Genomic DNA, 21,476 nt, shown 5'->3' on the forward strand with positions numbered 1-21,476 from the left:
TGGTTTAATGACAGCAGCCTAAATCTGCCCGGGCTATTTCAAAAGGCTCTGAAGCCTCAGTAGCAGAGTAGAGGTGACTTCCCAAAGTGGCACCCACAGCTAAGTGAGATCTCTGAGCAGTTTCCTTAAACCAGGGACAGGAGACAGGCACTGCATCTCACATCTCCTCCTCCCTTCTCATGTGGGAGACTTCCTACATCACTCCTGCAGCTCAGGCTACATTGGAGCCTGAAATGGTGTCTTCTAGATGGTGTTCAAAACCTTTTATTCCTCAGAGATGGCAAGTAACAGGGGGGTGTGCCAGGAAGCTGCTATTATCGTAAAACATGTTTTTTTCATAGAATACTGGGGGGGTGACACTCATCATGGATACAGGCCCATGGCAGAGGAGGCCCCACACCCTTCCCATCAAGCAGACATGACCAGTTTTCTCATCACTGTAAATGTCATTTCACTTGGTCACACGTAAATCTCTTGCAGTTGATAATGACCAATTCATTCATTGCACATCAAAGGGGAGGTAATTACAGTCCCAAAGGGAGGTTTTCTACTTTTATAATAGCCACAGGCTGGCTTGTCTATAGGTAAGGCCTGTAGAAAGGGGAGCTGTTAAGACTGCTGTCCTTACGTGCAAGTTAAATAATGAAAGTATTGCAAACTTCAATGAGAAAATGTGAGGAGTGAGAGTCAATATGGGTTTGTCAGGAGTAAACTAGCAAACCAAGCCCATTTGTTTGAATTACTAAGGTAACAAGTTTGGGGACTCGAGGAGAAGCAGCGGGTATCATCTCTGGAGTTCTGCAAGACTTAATGAATTAAAAACAGGGAAAGAATTTTAAGAAATGAGTACTTTTTTAGCCATGCTTCCTCCTTCTCAACATGAGACACTCTGAGAGGCCTTCACCCTTCTCTGGTGGTGCAGTAAATGTGTAAGCAAGTCAAAAGAACTACAGAGAGCCTCCTTCAACTTACGCTTCCAACAGTGATCCTGCCAGAAGACTTTTCATCCTCCCCCGTATTCGTCCCCCTCATCTAACTAACAAAATCCCCATGCAGAGGCTGACCTTCTGACTCCTCAGCAGCCAGCCCTGACAAACCATTCTGGGCAAAATCACTCAGCAGCCCTCCAAAAGCTGCCTTTAAATTGAACAGCGGGATCTGCAGAACCAGTGCTCCTCAGCTTGGAAAACACCTCAAAAACAAAGTGGGTTTTAAAAAACAGCACCTCAGGAGCTAGGAGTGCAACAGCAAGTATTTTCGAAGGAGCGTTTGCTTGAAAGCCTGAGGCTGGCTGCCCTGCAAGTTATGCTTTCTGCTATTCTGTATCCGTAGGCCCACATAGACATTTTAATGGCTTTGTTTTACCAAGGTGCCTTGTCTGTGCACACCAGGAGGTGTCTAGCTTTTGTTTGGAAAACATCAGCTCTGTGTTGTAATACCGAGCCACATCCCCGCCTCCCACAAGAGCAGCACTGACCAGTTAGGCCATGCTGTGTGGTTCTTTCACCACGATGGCACTGGGCTGGGGGTCTCGGCCCAGCCAGAGGAGCCATGGCCTTGCTGCGTGCTGAGCTGGCCGGCGTCCCCTCGAGGACAGGGCCCTGGCGGCTGGTGGCTCTGCTCCCTTGCTTGAGCTGGCTCTGGGCTGTGGCCTGTGGCAAGGGGCACGTTTGGAGGTGTGAGAGGCACGCGTGTGGCCCCCATGGAGGCTGGGGCTCCACACCTCCTTTCTGGTGCCAGCAGGCCCAGCGCCCCTGCACACCGTACGCAGCTGCCTGGCCCTCATTTGGAGCTCAGATCAGCTCCTCGGGGCAGGATCCGACAGGCTGCTGTGTAGATGAATTCAGCTCACCCTACTAAAACAGACAAATTCAGTCCTGGCACGTAACGGACCCTTAACGCTGTGTTTTGTGAGATGTGACTGAAGGACTCAGACCTGTGTGCGATCTCCGGCCTTATTTTGCTGAAATGAGTTCTTCCGTAGCATCTCAATGCTGTGCTTCGGGCAATAAAACTGCAGCGTTTGAATGCCCAGCGTCCCATTACAGAGTAAAGCTCTGGCTCCGCACAGCACAGAGTGCCATTGCTGTCTCATGATTCTGGCTGGCGCTGCTCAAGTGATCCCTACTGATTTCACTGTGTCAGGAAAGAGCTGACGCAGCACTTGGCTAAACTGATGGAGCTATTTCAGAAGTGACTTGGATGTTCTCGCTGTGAGCTGGCGGGTTGTAGCAGGCAAAGCTGCATGGAGGTGGCCTGAAGTTGGAGCTGGTCACCCGCAGTCCTACGTGAATGTGAATTTTTGCATCTCTTGAGCTGCTATGATTTTTTTCAATTGTTCAGATGCTTTGCTTTTCCTGCTTGAAATGCAGTTTAATGCCAGTCCTCTGTAAAATGAGCTAAAGCACGTCAACTCTAAGAAATAAAATAGCAAATATAACTGAATTCAGGAAATGGGGCAGGATCTCTGAATAGATGTCTTTAAGGGTAAAAGAGATCTGAGACATCTCAAGAGCTGAGGTCAGAGTCGTAATAAGAAACTATCCTGTTGTATGGGAAATGAGAGGAGCATATGTGGAGACCAATATATACACAATAAAGCTCAGTCAAGAGCTCTTTAACATCCTGAAGTAGGAAAAGGAACCTAAACAGAAGGGTGCTTACACAGAACCTGGGTGCTTACCTAAGACTCCAAATAGAGGAATAGCAGGAGAAAGCAGCTGTAAGATAAAAAAGGCTGAAGCCTAAAAATACCCATAACTAGCATGTGATCTAAAAGATGTGACGGGAGAAGGCAAAGTTTGTTTTAACATGGAAGGTGATGTGAAACAGTAATTTAAGGACAGGCAGAGCATTTAAAGCCTGCTTTAGTCATTGTTAAAAAATAAAATAAAACAAATATAAAATAAAATAATAAAATAATAAAATAAAATAAAATAAAATAAAATAATAAAATAAAATAAAATAAAATAAAATAAAATAAAATAAAATAATAAAATAATAAAATAAAATAAAATAATAAAATAAAATATAAAATAAATAAAATAATTGTGACCCTATACTTAGCAGAATTAATTTTATTAAAATGAAAAAAATCACACAACTGCATGTTCACCCACCCACCAGCCCCTGAAAGAGGAGGAGAAACATTAATGCGAATGGTATTTGATCACTGAGGAAAACGTCAGCAGGGCCTGATGAAGCTCCTTCTGGAGAATCAGAGCACTGGCCCAAGTATTTCTGCCTCACACAAGATAGGTTTCAGGGCATTGTAGAATACAGGTGAGATCCCAGAGGACTTAAAGATGACAAAGCAATGTCACCTAAGAGATGAAGAAAGACCGAGGGAATTACAGACCTGATGTCCTAATGATGTCGCTAAGTGAAAACCTGTAAGAATGAGGTACTGAACAATTATTCTCTAATCACCTAGATATACGTACAAGTTTGTAAAAAAAAAAATGGCTGGAATGGATTTGTTGATGTTTTGCTGAGGACAAATCACATCAAACCCATTTGATTCCATTCTTTGACAGGATAACTGGCCTCATGGCTGGGCGGGTCAGCAGTAGATGTGATGTGTCTTGACTTTGGTAAGGCTTCTGGCACTGTCCCAGAAGACATCTTCATAAGCGAGCTGAGGAAATGCAGCCTATTTAGGCTCACAATACGTTGAGTTTAGTGTCAAAGTCAGAGAGCTTCCTGGGGAAGTCTTTTCAGTGCCCATCCACAGTCCCGGTCTAGTCAGTATTTTCGTCAGCAGCTTTAAGAAATTGCTTTGATATAAAATTTCCTGGTAGTATGCAACTGGGAGGGGTTGGGAGCTACCTATGAAGGGTAGGACCAGAATGCTTGATAAATTGAAGGAATGGTCCAAGTCAACAGGATGAGTTTTGGCAGATAAGCATGCAGTGACCTGCTGTGAGGATGCTGGAGTGAATGTGCAAACACAAAACGAGTACACAGCAGGCAGCAATCCAACAGAGAAGATTGCTCAGAAGATGAAAGAGGAGAAGGGGGAAAAGCTGAAGGGCTTTCTCATATACGAAATGCTCTTATATAGTGATCAATGATAGTGATCGATGATTTTCTATGCCACTGTAAATAAGAAGGAAAACAAAATGATCAGGGCAAAAGAAAAATCTTTAGGTTTGCAGTTATTTTCAATGCAAGTTGCTATTGAAGGTGAGGAGGCAACAGAACTTCTTTTTCTACCTTTTAAAAAGCTTATTGAGCAATGATGGTGGTGGAGGTGGTCTCTACAGCATGCCTTAGTGCCAAGGAGGTGTCACGGTGACCTTCTGAGGGCTTCATTTGAGCTTTTGTTGAGATTTTTAATCATACAACATTTGCATACACCCAAGGTGTACAAAATAGGACCAGCTTTTCTGTAATACAAGGCTATTTTCTGAGACACCAGAGAGACCATCCCAGGAATGTATTTATAGCTTCACAATGTAGACCCTAAAAAAAATAATAAAATCTTGTTCGGATGGTTTATTCTTTAATTCACCTAGATGTCATACCACTTTCAACTTCCTAGATCTGTGTTACTTTATATTGCATTCTTCAAACTGACCCAAATTCTGAGTGCACCCCCAGCAACAACTAGTAGGCAGGTCGCGATTTTTCCTTTAGCCACAGCTGCATCTGGCAACAGCAATGGCACGCTGGGACATTGGCACATCCTCATATGTAGGTGCAGGAGGAACATCTGGTGAACTCATCCAGGGGGTAAGGGGGTAAATGGTAAATCTGCGCACGGTGTTAATTTCGGTGAGCCATTTACTCATGGTGCTAATTATCTAGATATTGTAAATAGCTCATTTAAATACTGTGAGGCCCTTCGTCCCCACCCCCTATGGAGGCAAGCCACAAATAACACCACTGTTAACAATCTGGCTGCCTCTGGCACACACAGACGATGACAATGGTCGGTCATTAAAAACATTTTTTTTCCATATAATACTCCCAAGTTTATTCTTGGTGACAAGTGCTTTTCAGCTTGTTGCCAGGGCTGAGCAACTGCTGCTCCCATTTGTGCGGGTGGTTCTCACACCAAGGTCATGGCTGTGACCATTCCCAAACAGAATTAACCCAAAAAAGCTTCCCACCCTCTCTAAAAAAAGCAATTCCCCATGAATGATACGAGAGCACCCAGAGCAGGGTGCCCAGGCCCACGTCCAGGTGGCTTTTGAAGATCGCCAAGGAGGAAAGCTTCCTCAAAGGCCTTGTTACCTATGCTTTATCTCACCAGTGTCCAGGTACTGCAGCTCTGGATGGCTTCCAAAATGCCTTTCTAAAGCAAATCTGCTGGGGAAGGCATGCGGGGAGGTCTCGTTCCCCCTGCAGTAGTGGGGCAGGGAGGTTGAAGCCCATGGTGGCACAAGGAGCTGAGGGGGGCTTCTCCTGCAGCTGGCGCTGTGAGGTGAGGCAGTGTTGCTGCTTTGGGAGGGAGGGGTCCCCTCCGACACCAGGGACAAGTGGCTTACAAATCCATCCAGCAGCCACAGCTGTGGGAGCGGAGGAAACGTGAATCACAGAGTATTTTTGTGTTTAATTTGTGCTTGTCCAGAAAAGCTCTGATGACACCAGCAAAACAGTAATTACTGAAAAGGTAACAAAGCGCGATCTGAGAGCTATAAACGCCCTCCTCCCTGGCTTAAAACCTTTGCTCAACAGCTCCAATAGCCATTTCATTCTGAACTGTGTATTGCTCCCAGTGTGCCAGGAGTTATCCCGGGAATGCTACACGGAGCATGGGAAGAGTCCCCCCAGGCAGGCTGCGGGGAGGCGACGAGCACCTGCTGCATTGCACCGAGGGGTGCCCTCGGTGCCTCCCCAGCACCCCGTAGCTGAAAGGCAAAAGCACGTGGCAAAGATGAAAGGGCTGTCGAGAGAAGAGAGCGGGTTTTATTGCAGGCTGCGATGGGAAGCTGCCAGGAGAAGCAGAGAGGAAGGAGCAGCGGCAAGGATAATGGAGCAGCAGAAGCACCCCTCTGCAAAGCAGCTGCTGGGCCCTCCCAGCACGACAACCCGGCGTCCAGGCACCTGCCCAGATGCAGCACGAGCAAGCACACAGCCCAAAAATAAAACATAAAAGCCTCAGCAAAAACAAATCCCCAAAGGCACCATATTTTTTTTTAGCTTGCATATTTTTTAATGAAGTAAAAAAAAAAAAAAAAAAAGGAAAATAAAATAAAGAGACACTCCACTGAAGTTGTCAGCTTGGCACAGATCTCCACAGTGCATCGAGGGCACCAAAGTCACCGTGCAATTGGCAATTGCAGACACTCGTCCCCCTGCACCCCCCCCCCCACAAAGTGAGCCTAAGAAAGCAGCAGATGAAAAGCACACAACCGATACAGCACAAGCAACAGAATAACAGCACTGCAGCTCCCCGTGCCCAGGTTTTAGCCGGGAATGGGCAAACTGGTATGGTTAAAATAAGAACTGAACAGACTTGACATGTCCAAATTAAAAACAGCGATGATAACACAATCCCCTTGAGAGCTGCACCTTAAACACACACCTCAAGCCCAGAGATCATTTTGGGGGCTTTAAACTTTTCCTTTCGTGTCACACGTCTGTGCTCTGGGGTCCCAGCCCGGGTGAGCAGCAGCAGTGACTGACGTAGACAGAAGCTGCTCCTGGTGGCTGCTGGCACAGCCAGAGGCCGGAAAGATTGGCAAACTCAGCTGGAACCTGGCCTCGGGATTTCTTGCCCTTCGTTTTCGTGCCCTTCCCCAAAAGCCACAGCAGAGGGAGGGCAGGGAGGCAGAAGGCTGGGTGTTCGTCAGCTTCAAACCCCAGGGCTTTTACCCACAGAGCTTCTGCAAGCAAAGCTCCTGCTGTCCCTGTAAGGAGGATCCTTATTCTCTTCCTTACATTTATACACTTTACATAGAGAGATATTTGATAAACATTTTGTATGAAAATAAATATTTTTTCTGTGTTTTAAGGACCATTGTCACTCTCATCTATTCACCTGCTATAATGTTATGTCTGTTCTTTGTCCTTGATAACCCTGTTCCCATTGCATTTTTCCTCATCTACAGACACCATCTCCCTGCTCCTTGGGGCAGCAGAAAGCCCCCCAGGAGGTTGGGATGGACCCTTTGCCAGCTCCTCTTTTATGTGCTGACTGCCTGGGTTTGGCTTGTGCTAGTGAAATTTATGAGGAAAATGCTTCCCTTTACAGCACCTGTTTCTTGGTAGAAAAAAAAAAAATTATCTTCCTCTTGGAAACACTTTAAAAAGAGCAAGGCTTTAACATCCCCTTCCAGGACTCTCAGTTAAGAAATATATTTATAGATAGCACTGTTTATATAGATATAGGTATAGGTTTTATTTAATTTTATTACCAACCCAACATTTCAATTTGCAGCCATTGATGTAATTCATGACATACTTGTTTGTTTGCTTTTGTTTGTGTTCCTTAAAAAGAAATGCACTTCAAATGAAAAGGGTGCCCTTTTGCCTGTCTGGTTTTCCGAGGATGTGCTGGAGGTGATGCAGGACTCCTGGGGCGGGCGGCAGGTCTGAAGCCCGTACCTTTCCACGGACCGACGGCTGCTCGTGAGACGCGGGCACTGCGAGCATCGGGATGGCAGCTGAGTGAAACAGCAGCCGTGACACAGCTCAGGCCGGCTGTGCGGGACAATACCAGCGCTCTTTTTGGGCTTCCCTGTCGTCCTCCTGCCTTTATTTCCCTGCTCTCTGCTCTTGCTGTTTCCCTGCTTCCTGCTCTCACGGGTAGGCCAGAGCAGCACGTTATCACAGGGATCCACTCCCACCTCCGGGAGGAGGACCACTGCACCATCCTCGGGGAGCCTGCGCCAGCTTCCCCGGCCCCCCGGCAGGCTAGTTCTGTGCAGCTGTTTATTTCCTTACCATTTGTAAATGAACATAATTTTCTCTCCCTGCAGTACAACAAGCCCAAAGTTAATTGTACAAAGAGAAATGCCATAGTCAAAATATACACGATACGTATTATATTAGAGGGTTGGGTTGTTTGTTTGTTTTTTTCCTCCTTTGTTTTTTTAGCCCAGGCAGGTGATTGAGATGCTACATGCTCCAGCCTTCATCACGGAACTCGTGTGTGTGTGTGTGTGTGTGTGTACGTGTATGTGTGTGTTTGTATTAAAAATATATCAGTCTTGTGATGCTCTTAAAAAAGAAAGAAATGGAAGGAGGTGGGGGAGGAAATGGGTGAGAGTGAAAAAGTTCTTTGACGGTGTCAGTCTTTTGTGGCTTCAAAAAATACATGTTCAATTCCAGCACTGACGGCAGCTTGAAGCTTTAGATTTTAAACTTGTAACATTTTTCCGTTTAAGTAGTAAAAAAGAAAAAAAAATATATCAAGCTATGTGCCCCCCCCCCAAACCAAGAAGCAATAAGCAAAAGAAAATAAAAATAAAAATAAAAATAAAAATAAAATTCCTGATCAGACTTCTGCAATTCCCAAACAGTAAAAACAAGAAAGCGTCTCCTTACGATGGAGGGGTCTCAGGAGACCGGGAACAAGAACCTGCAGGAGAGGAGGCCGTTAGAGATGGCTGAAACTTCATAACCTCATTGACTGGGGTCAGTGGCTGGGTTTACTTTGTTTTGTTTTATTTAAACGCCTGCCATTGTCGCTTTTTTTTTTTTCTTTTGTATCATTTTCGGTGTTTTTTTGTGGATTTTTGTTTTGTTTTGTTTTCGTTCTGTGAGGGTTTTGCCCATCCCGGCACCCAGCTGTCCGACTGTCCGGGCAGCGGACTGACAGCCGTCCCTCCTGGTGAAACCGTGCTTCGAGGGCCGGTGTCCCGTGAGGTAACGGAGGAGGGGGTCCCTCCCCTGGCGGCACCGTCCCCCCACCGCCTAAAACCCCTTGATGTAGCAGTAGGCCTCCAGGGTGGCGAAGAGGATGTACAGCAGCCACAGGCTGACGAAGAGCAACGTCGTGGCCAGTTTGCAGCCCCGGGGGCCACCCAGCTCCCCCCCGAGGTGGGGCCGCCGGCGGTAGAGTAGGACGCTGATGCAGATGAAGGCGAAGATGGTGAAGAGGGTGACGGAGAAGGCCAGGGTGCCGGCCGACACCTGGAACTCCTGCCCCTGCGATGCCCAGTAGATGGCCGCCACTGACCACGCCAGCCCAATGCCCAGGAAGACGTTGACAGCGTTGCTGCCCGTGACGTTGCTGATGGAGGCGTCGGCATACACGTCCTGGATGGCCGCGGCTTTGCTGGCGAATGTGTCTGCAGGGCAAGGAGGGAAGGAGGAATCATTGGGGTCCAAGGGCAGAAATGGGCAACCCCCCCCTTCATGAGGCTCAGGCATGCCACCTGAGCTGGGACATGGATTCCGACCCTCTCTGGATCACCCTCTCGCTCCCCATGGCCTCCCCACCTGGTACAGAGGTGCCGAAGGCTACAAACACGACGGCGGTCACCGAGTCCTTGAGGCCGATGGTGCAGCCGAAGTGGGAGGCGAGGTCGCCGATGACGGCTGTGAGCATGCCGATGATGAGGATGGAGACGACGAAGCAGGCCCAGCCGTTGCAGTACTCAGTGGGGGGCACGCAGGCAAATAGCACCTTCCAGAAGACGGTCAGGAAGTGCATCACGTAGTCGAAGCAGGACGGCAGGCGCTCCTCGCCCGACTCATCCTCGTCTTCATCACCCGCTGCAAGCAATGTGGAAGAAGAGGTCTGTCTCATGCGATGGAGCATCTATGTGGCCACCCGCCCCTGCTCCAGAGCATGGGTTGATTGCCAGCACGGCCCCCGCAAGAAGCTTCACATCTGTGTGAGGGTATTGGCAGCAGCCCCTTGGAGGGGTCCCTCCTTAGCCTGGTAGGGCAGGTCAGCCCAGAGGCTGGAAGCACTGCTGGTCTTTGTGTGGATAGAGGATGATGTGGAAAGAGAAAGTAGGCAGGGTGTGTGGGGCAGATAGCAAGGAAAAGGGAGAGATGGAGGAAGAAGGAAGCTGTCCTGGGAAAAAACATTGCTCCAAGGATGGAGACACTGTTTCCACAGGAGCAGTTTCTCTTAGTTGCTAGAGGGAAGGAAAGGGAATACCCTGCATCTCTTCTTTCACTTCAGAGGAAGCCCTTCTAGCCACTGGTGAGAGAACACCACAAACCCAACAGCCGGGCATTCCTGACGAGGCAGATGCTCTCTGCTGAGCCCAGACACAGCTCACCCCGGGCTGGGGATGCTGGCGTGGGTTTGCTGATCTCCCCCTCACCTGCACTGACGGTAATGGCCTCCATAAACTGGTCCCTCCAGGAATGTGTCCCTACAACCAAAGCCAGGTTTGTCTTCTTAATCAGCTTGTCCACGGTGCTCTGTTGTGGGAATAAAGATGAACAACAATTAAACCACCAGCTCGTGGGCAAGGTGGTCCCTTCCCAAACTGTGGAGGTGCCCCAGGCACTACCCTACCAGCCAGCTCCATGCCTGGAGTTGGGCCCACCCATACCTCTCCCACACACAACCCATACTTCACCAGAGTCTGCTTGTTTGGCACCCCTTACTCCAAACAAAGCTCAGCCCTGCCTCACTAGGGACATCTTTGCTCCCGCCCTCTCCTGCATGCTGGCATCTGCTTGTGCTCCCTTGTCTTCCTCCTTTCACCTCTGCCTACCAGCAGCTACATCCACTCCTTTGCATTGCACACTCCTTTTCCTCTTCCAGCAGCCTTTTCCCTGTACATGTGGCCACCCTCTGCCTCCTCAGTCCTGCTCTCCAGGGCTACTCTTCCCTGCCACGCAGCTGTCCCCTCCTGGAAGACCCCTGGGACAACCACTGACCTTGAACTCATAGGACTCCTCTATGATGACTTCTAGTTTGGGATGTTCACCAAGGATTGGTTTGCCCATCTCCGCAATCCTCTTGGCTTCCTCCTCTTCGACCGTCAGCTTCCTCTCAGCCACCTCTGCAAAAGCAAGGTCAACACTAAGCTGCAGCCAGCCGCCCTCGAGCACCAGGACGCCGCAGGGGCCTGGGGCCTTCTGCAGCCCCTGTGCAGCTCGCTAAGCTCACGCAAGGACTTGGGGGACAGTGTGGGGTGCTGGGCCACAGAAATAAAGGCCCAAGATTTCTGCGTATCGGTTAGTCACCGAGAACATATATATCATGGTCTTATTTTTAAAAACACACACATTTCCTCAGCCTGCATTGGTGCTCTTGGATGACATAGGCCCTCCCATCACCTCTGCTACATCTTTGGTGAGAGTGAGGTACCACACACCCTGCCATTTGGCACATGCAGCCTTTAAGACAATTTTAACATCCTGGCATGCTTCCTGGCTTGAACGAACAAGAGAGAGAAGCTTTTTATTCCCCTCTGATTAGAAAATCACTGTTGGCACTCTGTGCCACTCAGTGCTCGAGCTAACCCTCAGAGAGACACAGTCACAACCGCACATGCACACGCGTACACGTGTATATGTACACATTCACTTGGAAAAATGAACATGAAGTAAGTCAGGAGCCAAGTGGGTTTTTGCTTTCACAGTACTGGATGCTTAGTTTCTGCTGGAGGAAAGTTAAGTGTCCCAGGTCAGCAGGTGCCACCCTGGGACTGCCCACGAGGCACAGCACTCTGGGACAACATCAGATGATGCCCCAGAAAACACACCAAGAAGTCTGGGGAAGTGCTGGTTGCCCAAACACGATGGAGAAACACAGCCGGGGGAAGGGTGTCCTCTCCCACCCACACAACCAAGCGTAGGCACGCGTCAGGGGCTGCTTTAACATCTCAAGAAAAGCTGGGTTCCTCTGGCTTGCCTGTGCCTGACCAGTGTGGGCGTCCAGGCTGCAGCACACCGCCCAGCTGAGCTGGTGTAGGAGCTGCAGAACCTGGGGAGGTACCGCAACAGAACTGCATCTTGTTCTGCCTGAGCAGTGGGCCAGATGTTGCCCGAGGCTTCCTGTAGAGTTTACAAACACCCCAGGTAATGCCTCAGATATGATTAATCCCATGTGGAGTCAAGCAGATCTCACCAAAAATCAGACAGAAGAAATTATAACCTCCCAGTGGAATCTAGTTATAAACTCTGCCTTCTCTTCATCAGCCCTGCTAGATTGATTGCAGAGACTGTAAGCCTTGCAGGACTTACAGAGTTTATAAAATATATAAGAACTCCTATGTCAGGTGGCATTACTATATCCCATCACAGAAGCAGAAACAACTACATCCATCATTTGAAATCAATGAAGTACATCAAAACCATCACTGCCTACCACCAACACCACCTACAGTGGATTTGGGAATCCCCAAAAGTTTACAAATCCTGACAGAGACAGAGGAGCAGAGCAGCTGGAGCAAGGCAGGACAGCAGAGGGGCGGAGGGTGACTGCAGTAGAAGGCCAAGCAGCCACAGAGGGAAGGAGGCGGCTGAGCTGGAGGTGAACCTGGAAAAAATGTTCTGCCTTATGTTATGTTTGGAGGCATGGACCGATGATTGCTGAGGAAAAAACTCCAGCTACTTATATTCACTTAAGCATTTAACATCAGTTGCCACAGCATGTCCTTGTCTCACCCCACCTGAGCCCCCCCCCCCCACAGTCTGCTGCTCAGGAAGGAGGCACCCCCAGCTCTGCAGGGGCCCAGCGCGGCAGAGAGCCCAGCATGTGCTGACGTCTGCTGACACTGCTTTGAGGAAGGAGCACAGCAGCCACCCCAGCAGGGCTGCAAAGCCTGGACTCGGTGACAATCTGGCTCACTACAACCGTCCCCGGGAAGTACCTTCGGCTGAAAAACTACAGGTCGCAGCTGCCAGCACAGCCCCATGGGCTATTGCCCACCAGCTGCAGTCGCACAGCACAGAAAGTCAGTCAGAGCTACCTGAAAACTGGGAATCTCAGACTGAATTTCCCCAGCTTAACAATCACAGGAGAAGCACTACAGCAAAGTCTCAGTCCCCACTTTAACTGATTGGACAAAAGCCTTTGACCTGGTAAGACAACACGGAGTCTGGTGCAAATATTAGCCATCTTCAGACATGTCCGTAAGTGCCCGCGCTGCAGAATACGCTCTCCTCCCTGTAGGGAGCAGCATCAAACACAGATTTATCTCAGAACCTATCACCACACTCATGCTGTTTGATGTGCCTGTGCCAGGCAGGGCAGTGTGAGATCTGAAACCCTCCTCTGAGGAGGACCTGCTCGGTCTCTTCTGACTGCGTGCCAGGCCCCGGGCTGCAGGGCTGTGTGTGTCCATGGCTGGTGGCAGGACTTCAGCTGCTGGCAGGTGGCTTTGTAGCCTCCACAAGCCACTTGCAGATCACCTACTGATTTGATGAAAATGGCAAGTGCTTGCCAGGCAGCTCTCAGAAGAGAGTGAATGGACAGGTCCATGTCCAGCAGTGGACAGAGAGCTTTGGTGATCCCTGGGCCGGGCACAGTGCAAGCGTTTGGTGCAGCCACTGCAGGGAGACCATCTAGAAATCAGAAGTAAAGGTGGCTGTGCCTACTACCACAGCACTGAAGGGCTGTGGGATGTGCACTATTCAGAGGATGCCTTGTCAGCAGAAGTGCCACCAGAGGCACCTTCAAGCCCGAGGCCACTTTAGGTGAAGGGATGAGCTGACCGGCGATGGACCTGCGGCCTGCTGACAGCATGCCCATGGAGACCTGAGTAATGGAGGCTCTGCTGTCACCACGCAGCTTCTCTGTGGTGAATACAGCAAACCGGGGCACAGAGAGGAGGCATGGTCACCTAAGAAGGCACGTCAAGATCTCCTGTGGGGGCAGTTAATTGAATACTGCTCCAAAGCTGAGCCTTTCAAATGTTAGGTGCAAGCAAACAGCAGGGGAACAGGCATAGGCAGCATGTCCAACTGGGTAGCTCACAGAAATGTTAAAAGAGGAAGCTTACAAATAATGTAAAAAGGAGGTGCATGACTCATTAAAAAGTAGAAAATTAAAAATTAAAAATTAAAAAGTGGAAATACTTATAAATGTGCAACTTGTTACGCTAAGTACAGAAACCTAACAAACTTCAAAGGTTATTTTGAAAATGCTTAACCTGAGTCTTTTTACCCTAATGGGAGATACAACCTGAACCTGTGGAGTCTGTCTGTTCCCATGGGATGCTGAGGACTGAGTTGAGCCCCATGTGCAGAGACTCAGCTGCTGAAAGGGAATAAACTGTTACAACGTCCCAGCGGCAGAACACACCTCAAGGAAGGGGACAGTGAGGTCCCAAGCCCTTGCCTCATGGTTACAGCCATACTAGCAGACTAAACAGGGCCAAGGCATGGGCCCAAACATAGACAGGACCAAATATTCTTCAGTAGCTGTGGTCCAGTGCCAGCAGGAAGGAGGGAGGTCTCCCACACTGTGCTCAGCACAGGTCCCTGGCCCCTGTGAGAAGTCAGAGGTGTCCCTCTCATCTGGGGCTGCTGAGAGGTTGCAGACCGGCTGTCCTCAGCACGAAGTCTCCCAAAAGGTCTGATGTGCTAGAGGAGAGCTCACAAACCTGTCCTGTACAAACATCTAGTGGCCAGAACACTCACCCAGGGCAACAGGGGTCTGACTCCTCACCGATTTGATACTTAGATGGATGCTTCTGCCTGTCAGGGGAGCCCCTTACCTAGCAGCACTGCAGGAGGCTGCTGCCTCTGCCAAAAACATGGAGCATGCCCTTCCTCCTGAGGAAACAGGTGTAGAGATGGGGTCGTGAGGGCTCCTCCAGGAAGCAGGGACCGGTGATGTATGTCACACATCGCCCAGGTGTGCCCACCTACAGAGACCACCAAGGGCTGGGACAAAGAAAGCACAGGAGAAGGGTGGACAGGAGAGACAGGCGTAATTTGGAAGGTCAAGCCTGCCAAGGTGAGCACTGCCAAACTGCAGTTTAATTATTAACTAGCATGATTTCTGTTTGTATCAGCACCAGCACCTGCTCTTCGATGTGGATTGCACCCTGGACTCCCAGCTGTCAACCCCAGTTAAACCTGATGAGGTCTGGGTATGCCCGTCAGGAACAGGAGCTCACCAGGGCCTCCTGGGCTGCCGTCACCTCCTCCCTGGGAAGGGGAAGGTGGGGGTAGCGGGGTCCCCTAAACGCTGCCTGCACTGGAGTGCAGGTCTGTGTGACCATCAGGTGATAACAGCCCACCCAGGCTACAGGAGACGTGCAGGCTGCTCAAACGATGCCAGCTGGGGCTTGTGCACCAGGTACTGCATGCAGGTACCTGCTCCTCGTGCCAGGATGCTCATCAGGAGATGCTGCCAGCAAGGGAGAGCAGCAGGGCTGGTAGAGCAAGGGCAGGATGGCAGGAAGGGCAATGCAGCCCACATTTGCCCAGCCTGTAGCAATGGCCACAGCCCATACCCAATGCTAGACCCAACGCTTCCTGGTGGGAAGTGAGGAAAGGTTTTTGGTTAAATCCCTCCATGCTCCCAGTTGTTCTGCCTCATTCAGAGGCAGTTCAGCACTAAGGTGGGGCAGATGAGGGGGCCAGCAGCTCCTGGTCACAGTCCCACCCCTTGCCTCGGGCATGTCCCTGCCGTGCTCGCTCCTCAGCTTGCTCAACCGCATGAGAATGATGTGCTCCTGCAGGGACACCCTGGGACTTCTTCTGCAGTTATCTGCAAAGTGCTTTCATATGTCCACGTGACAGGCAGTTTATTGGGCTGAAAATGCTGTAAACAGATTCCCTCTTCCTGTTATTTCTCCCTCAGGAAAGGGAAAGCAGAGCAGTTTCCACACCATGTGCTGCCCCTGGCAGGTACTACCCCAATGCTTGCTTGCTCAAGTCCCTTCAGGGAACTGGGAGCTGGACATTGCCTGTGGCCCGCTGGACACAACATAAATCAGAGGTAGATAAAGCCCGTTTCCACGGCTTTTGTGCTGAAGCAGGCAACAGCAAGGCCCCATAACACTGCTAGAGAGGTAGATCCCTATCACCTAGGAAATGCTGCAAGACTACCAAGCAGCTATGGGCTGGTTTGTATTCCCTGTCACTTGCTGAATAAATTGGATTAAAACCAGCAATGTATTCATGAAAGACTTCTCTGAAGGCCATTTCGCACCCGTCGAGCTATCTCGTATCCATCCGTTTCTGGAGTGGGCATGGATCTGCATGAAGGTCACCCTTTCTGGGGACTGCGCTGCTAGGAAGAAATTAAAACGACAATTAAAATGGGATTTTTGTGGTGGCTCAATAAAATATAATCCCAGCTAAACAAAGTAAACACTGAGCATGAATGAGCTCCTCTCTCCAGAGGGCTGTCAATCCGTCAGTCACAACTGGGGAAGACTGCTGGCTAAAAGACACGCTGGCTTTGGAGGTTAGCATATTGATGTGCCCTTTGAAGAAACACACACACACACAGCCTGTGCCGCTTTCTAAAAATGGGAGGAATCTGCTTACTTAGCCCTGAAAGCTATTTTTGAGGCGTGATGCACCCAGTATACATGCCCTAGTGTCCTTAATGCTAACTGAGAAAATGTGCATCCACGAGAGGAGGGCTAACACGCGGCTAAACCACAGGACAGGGAGCCGTGCATTATTTCACTGCTGGCTCTGCTCTGAGATCAATGTTGATGTGACCGTCCCCGACAGCTCTGCTCCCCAGCCTTCCCACTGCAAAGTGGACATCGGCCAGGCAGCTATACATACAGAGAGCGGGCCCATGAGTTTCAACGCACAAAGAAACATATTTATAAATATTTCCCTTGATTTGACTGAATATGTGGAAGTGAGGGTATATATGTAGCTAATGTTTTGATAATTCCTCATACCTTTAAGGATCTGAACATCCTGAGCCCAAGTACCAGGCTTCTAGGGACAACTGGTATCAAATATTTCCCTATGTAAAGAGTACAGAGGGAAGTCAGTGCCGGTGCCAACACAAAAGATTATGCTTCAGAGAAGGTAAAAAACTACCAGGTGTGACTCTCCAGTCACCCCACAGCCACCCTGAACGGCTCCAGTTCTCTGCAGCCCCGACAGCTGGCACAGGGCATTTCGTGAAGGAAAGCTTTCAGGTTTACAGCCTTGCAAGTCTGCCTTGGGGCCTGGTGGAAGGTTGGTGAGCACAAAAGGCAGAGCCAAACATGCACCAAAGGCTCTCCCAGGGATGGCTCTGCAAGGGGTGGGTGCAGCCAGGCTCCCAACCTGCTCTGAAGGAAGGGCTGCTCAGCCAAGGGATGTGTTGGCACTTGGGCCCATTTATCTGCTGACAGTGCATGCAGGCTCCCAGGGCTTCTGCAAAGAGATGGGGAGTGGGGGCCGCAGCACGCCAGGGCAAACACCACAGCAGCGGCAGAGGAGCGTTGAAGATGCTCTGGGAGGGAGAGGACTGACAGATTGCACCGAAACGCTCAACCAAGCCATTTTCACAAAGATTCCTGCGCTTCCATGTAACCTAAATCTAACATGACACAGACTAAATGAGAACGTCACTTCTCTCCCCGCTTATTAGGCGTGATGGCTGCTGAGTGACACCCCAGCGTGCGCACCGGCTGAGCCCAGACCCCAGCCGAGTGCCCGCCGTGCACCCCACGGGCACCCCGGGCAAGGAGGGTGGCGGGGGCTGGCACCCCAGAGACCTCCCCCGTCACGGACAGAGAGGAAGCTTTTCTCTGTTGCTGGAGTGCAACTTTCCTTAGCTGGCGACCACGTCATCCGGTAACAGCTGCCAAAAGCAATCAGGCCGGATCACAACAGCGGGAGAAAGTTATATTATTTTAATACAGATTATTTGGTTCCTGAGGTTCTGATCAAATTAGGCAGCTACTGAATTAAAGCAATGAAATTACTGTGAAGGAGGCCGTGCTCAACTTATTTCCAGTCCTCCTGGACCTGAAGAAGTAACAAAGGAAGCCATCCAAACTGCTCGGAGGAGGTTTCCATAACACCCTACGCTGATATCTGGGGAGCTGGGGACTTCTGTCTGCCACTAGCAATCTCCTAATTAGCCTCATCTCCTGTGGGCTCAGGCCATCCCCTGCACAGCAGCCTTGGCATCCTCCTAAAAATCTCAGAGACAGAAGCTTGCACTGCAGAGACACTGCTCCCTTGGTTTGCAGCACAGCTCAGGTGTTACGAACATCCGCCATCAGTGCCTTAAATTCACCTGAAGCAAAAACTTGTACTAAATCCTACTAAACTTGTACTTGCCTATGGCAAGCCAAAGGAGCACATAGATCTTTTCAGGGGTTCTGAAGCCGTGCCTGCAAGCAGCCCCCCACCGTCACCCCGGCCTGCTGCAGGACTCACAGCTTCTAAATCTGGGGGGGTTGTTTTTCTAGTCTGCATACAAACCTGCCAGCTCCTCCCTGCACCCTGCATGCCTGGCCTCAGCTGTTGACAAATGTTTCTTTAATGCAAATTCAACTGCAATCATACCTGGAATTGAAAGAGTGAGAAAAATATAGGATGCCAAGAGAGACCGGCATGGTGGGGATTTCAAGCAAAGAGGTGGGATTCAGTACTAATAAATGTAAAATCCTGCTGTGATAGGAGGCGAGGAGCACAGAGCTGGAGTGGAAGGGAGCAGTGCTGATGTGCATCACATCCTAGAGGTGCTGTCGGCACTGGGTGCCCCCCCCAGGGACAGGCAGTGGGGACCCCCCAGGTGCCTGCCCAGCCGAGCAGCTCCATAACCACAGGAAAATCTGGGCTGCCCGAAGAGAGGGCAGAGTCAGGGCCAGAGCTGCAGGTTCCGTCTTCCAACCTGGTTGGGACATTTCCCAAAACTGCAGGGAAATATCTGGAACTGGGGAAAGGCGTTCAGACTTCAACCACTGCCATGGTCTTGACACATCGTTCTGACCCAGCTCCTGCTGGATGGAGCACCTGGAGGTGGGGGGATCCCTGCACACAACAAATGCCAACAGAAGAGGCTGACTGAAGAAGATGGAAACAGAGGCAGAGAAGGAAGAGGAAAAGAGAAAAAGCAGTCTTACCTTGGGTGAGCAGCAGAGCTGTGCGGAGAGAAGAACGACACAAGACAGAAAGGGAGAAAGAAGAAAACAGGGAGAAAGTTAATATCTCACTGGAAAAAGCAGAAGCTGCTTAGCAGAGGACAACGTTCAGTGAGCGATGGCCATGGCTCAGTGCGGTGTGCGAGCTCCCCAGGGCCGCATGCCAGGCACAGGCTGGGGAGCAGACCCCGCGGCAGCGAGATGGAGATGATGCTGGCGAGCACTGGTGAGCACCGCATCAGTGCTCTGGCTCCCAAAAATCATCCCCCCGACCCCCGAGCAAAGGCAGAAGGATGGGATGCAGGTGGGCAGTAGCAGGGAGGGGAAGGGAAAGAAGTGGGGGGACAGTCACGCTTGCCATTGGGGCCTGACATGACCCGAACTGCAGCTTGCCGAGATCCTCAGCTAGGGGAGGTGTTGATAAAATGGGTGCTGGCCTCAGGGCCAGTGAGAGGGCAAGAGTAACGTGGCTGTGCATCATCCCCAGGGACACCCTGGCTGTTCCTGGCCTCCCCTGCACCCCACAGGTGCCAGGAGGGGCACAGGTAGGCTCAAAGATCACGGCATGGGGTCTTCCTGGCTCTCCTTGCTCCCAGCCTGCCTGCCAGAGCTGCACGGGGGTGCGGCTGCCTCCCAGCGCCTGTCACCGTATGGTCCCACGAGGATGGAGGTGGGAGGAGAGTGGCATGGAGGTCCCTGTAAGGGACAACCTTACCCTGACTTTCCATATGCTGGCCCCCCTGACTTCATTTCCACAGTTGTCCCAAAGAAATGTCCTGCTGGGCCCCTCCTAGGTGTCCCCCTAGAATGCCACAGCCTATGCCCAAGTTTCCAATTAACTCCCTTTAAGTCTGTATGGGGTATCACATAGCAAAATATACTGAACCCTCTCCAAGAGGGGCGAGCACTGTGCCTTAGCTTTGACTTCTACCTGTCCTTCAAACAGCAAGCTGGTCTCTGAAGACTTGGTTGCATGCTACGACAGTACTGTAATTACTAACACTTATTATCACACACTTTTAGTCTCAGAAGCTTAAAACTCTGTACAGAGACTAAGTCAGTATTAACATCCCCATTTGACAGATGGTGAAACCAGCAAAGAGAGGCTAAAGGGAACATTTTGCAAACTCAGAAATGGGCAGGAATCCAAAAGTGCTAATTTACCCAGGCTTGCCGGCTCAGGCCTCTGAGAAGCAGGCACTTTTACACAGAGGTACCTAATTTTATCTGCTCTGGTTGGAAAGTGATTTCCTAAGCAATTCATCAAAGGTCGCACAGCACATCGTCGGCAGAGCCAGGAAAGTGATGTTGTGTCCTGGCTCTCAGGCACTCCTGCGCGCCATCGGAAACCCTTCCCTGCAGGCTGCAAAGAGGCAACAGAGCAGGCAGGACCAGCTACGTGGTTCGGCACTACCAGGAAAACACCAGTGCCCTGCACACCAGCCCAGAGTCACTACAGAGCCTGGCAGCAAGTGGAGATGAAGAGGCTCCTCGCTAAGCATCCCTCACATTTCGGAGTCGATTCCTTTCCAGAGTCAAAAACCTCTGGAGGAACCATTTGTGAATACGTCTGCAGCAAGTACAGTACCACAGAGCCATGTGAAGCAGTGGGGTAGTTGCTCTGACTGCACAATCTCCTGTCCTCCACAGGACTTTGTCTGCAAGTCTCCAACAGGCCTGTCACTGCTCCTCACAGCGTGAATCTGGAGGCTCCTTGTAGCTCTGTCCTGCTGTGGCCTCCTTCCTCTTCTGTGGTCTTCTGGTCCTCCAGACAATAGGGGGAAATTTACTTTGACTTTTGCAATTGCAGGCATTCATACAATGGGTCAACTCAGTGTTCAGATTTAATATAATGAAATATTACTGGGCCCCTAAGCTACTGTGGTTATTAAAAAAAAAAAAAACATTGGTTCCTCATGTTTTTTTAAAATGTTATTCTACTGCTCTGGGATTTGAGTTTATTTTTTTCCCATTTGCTTTTGAGCCTGCAAAAGAAGTATTTTTCTCCCTTTCACTTATGATATGATACATGAATATTTGAAGAAGCCTATAAAGCTATGAATGAAACATCAAGAATATAGCATGCAGAAAGGCAAGGGATTATTTTATCTTTATATTTCTGAGTGAATGCTGTGCATGCAAGCAAGAAAATGATTTCACGGACTAAAGCTTCCTTCCTGCACATGCATCTGCTAATGTGCCCTTAGTCCTGACCTGCAACGTTTCCTGACAGTCCATCTGGGGATGCTGCACCTGCACCAGCTCCCCTGACAGCCCCTGTGCTCTTCGCATCCCACAGACCTCCCTCAGCTGCCCCGCTCTGTCCTCACACACCTCTCCTCCTTCTTCACCCTTGCTCTTCTCTCACTCCCCAGGCCCCAGCCAGGCCACCTCAGCACTTGCTATTGGCATCTCAGGTAGCTTCAGAGGCTTGGCAAGCATCTTCTTATAGGCAGCTGCTAAAATCAGTTCAGTAGCCAAATTCAAAATCACAGTGCCGAGCACTCCGCACCCAAACCTTGCACAGCAGGAGCGCAGACGAACACC

General features: G+C 50.1%; 1 protein-coding gene across 7 annotated transcripts in view; it reads right to left on the reverse strand.

Annotated features, from left to right (window-relative positions):
- Window positions 1–5,187: 5,187 nt before the first annotated feature.
- The window catches only part of SLC8A3 (solute carrier family 8 member A3), a 102,139-nt gene continuing 85,850 nt past the window's right edge, over window positions 5,188–21,476 (reverse strand). For 3 of the 7 annotated variants that reach the window (XM_066997752.1, XM_066997751.1, XM_066997753.1), the window contains 6 exons: window positions 18,912–18,929; window positions 16,031–16,108; window positions 10,798–10,922; window positions 10,233–10,332; window positions 9,394–9,669; window positions 5,189–9,242 (listed from right to left, as the gene is read on the reverse strand). In XM_066997752.1, coding sequence (XP_066853853.1) covers window positions 8,866–9,242; window positions 9,394–9,669; window positions 10,233–10,332; window positions 10,798–10,922; window positions 16,031–16,108; window positions 18,912–18,929 — 974 coding nt within the window. In that variant the 3' untranslated portion in view covers window positions 5,189–8,865. Of the gene's footprint in view, window positions 9,243–9,393; window positions 9,670–10,232; window positions 10,333–10,797; window positions 10,923–16,030; window positions 16,109–18,911; window positions 18,930–21,476 lie in introns of all 7 variants that reach the window. The other 4 variants (XM_066997754.1, XM_013174109.3, XM_013174110.3 and 1 more) reach the window with 4 other exon arrangements.

The sequence above is a fragment of the Anser cygnoides genome, chromosome 5 (assembly GCF_040182565.1).
Source record: "Anser cygnoides isolate HZ-2024a breed goose chromosome 5, Taihu_goose_T2T_genome, whole genome shotgun sequence".
In the NCBI taxonomy this organism is placed as follows: Eukaryota; Metazoa; Chordata; class Aves; order Anseriformes; family Anatidae; genus Anser; species Anser cygnoides.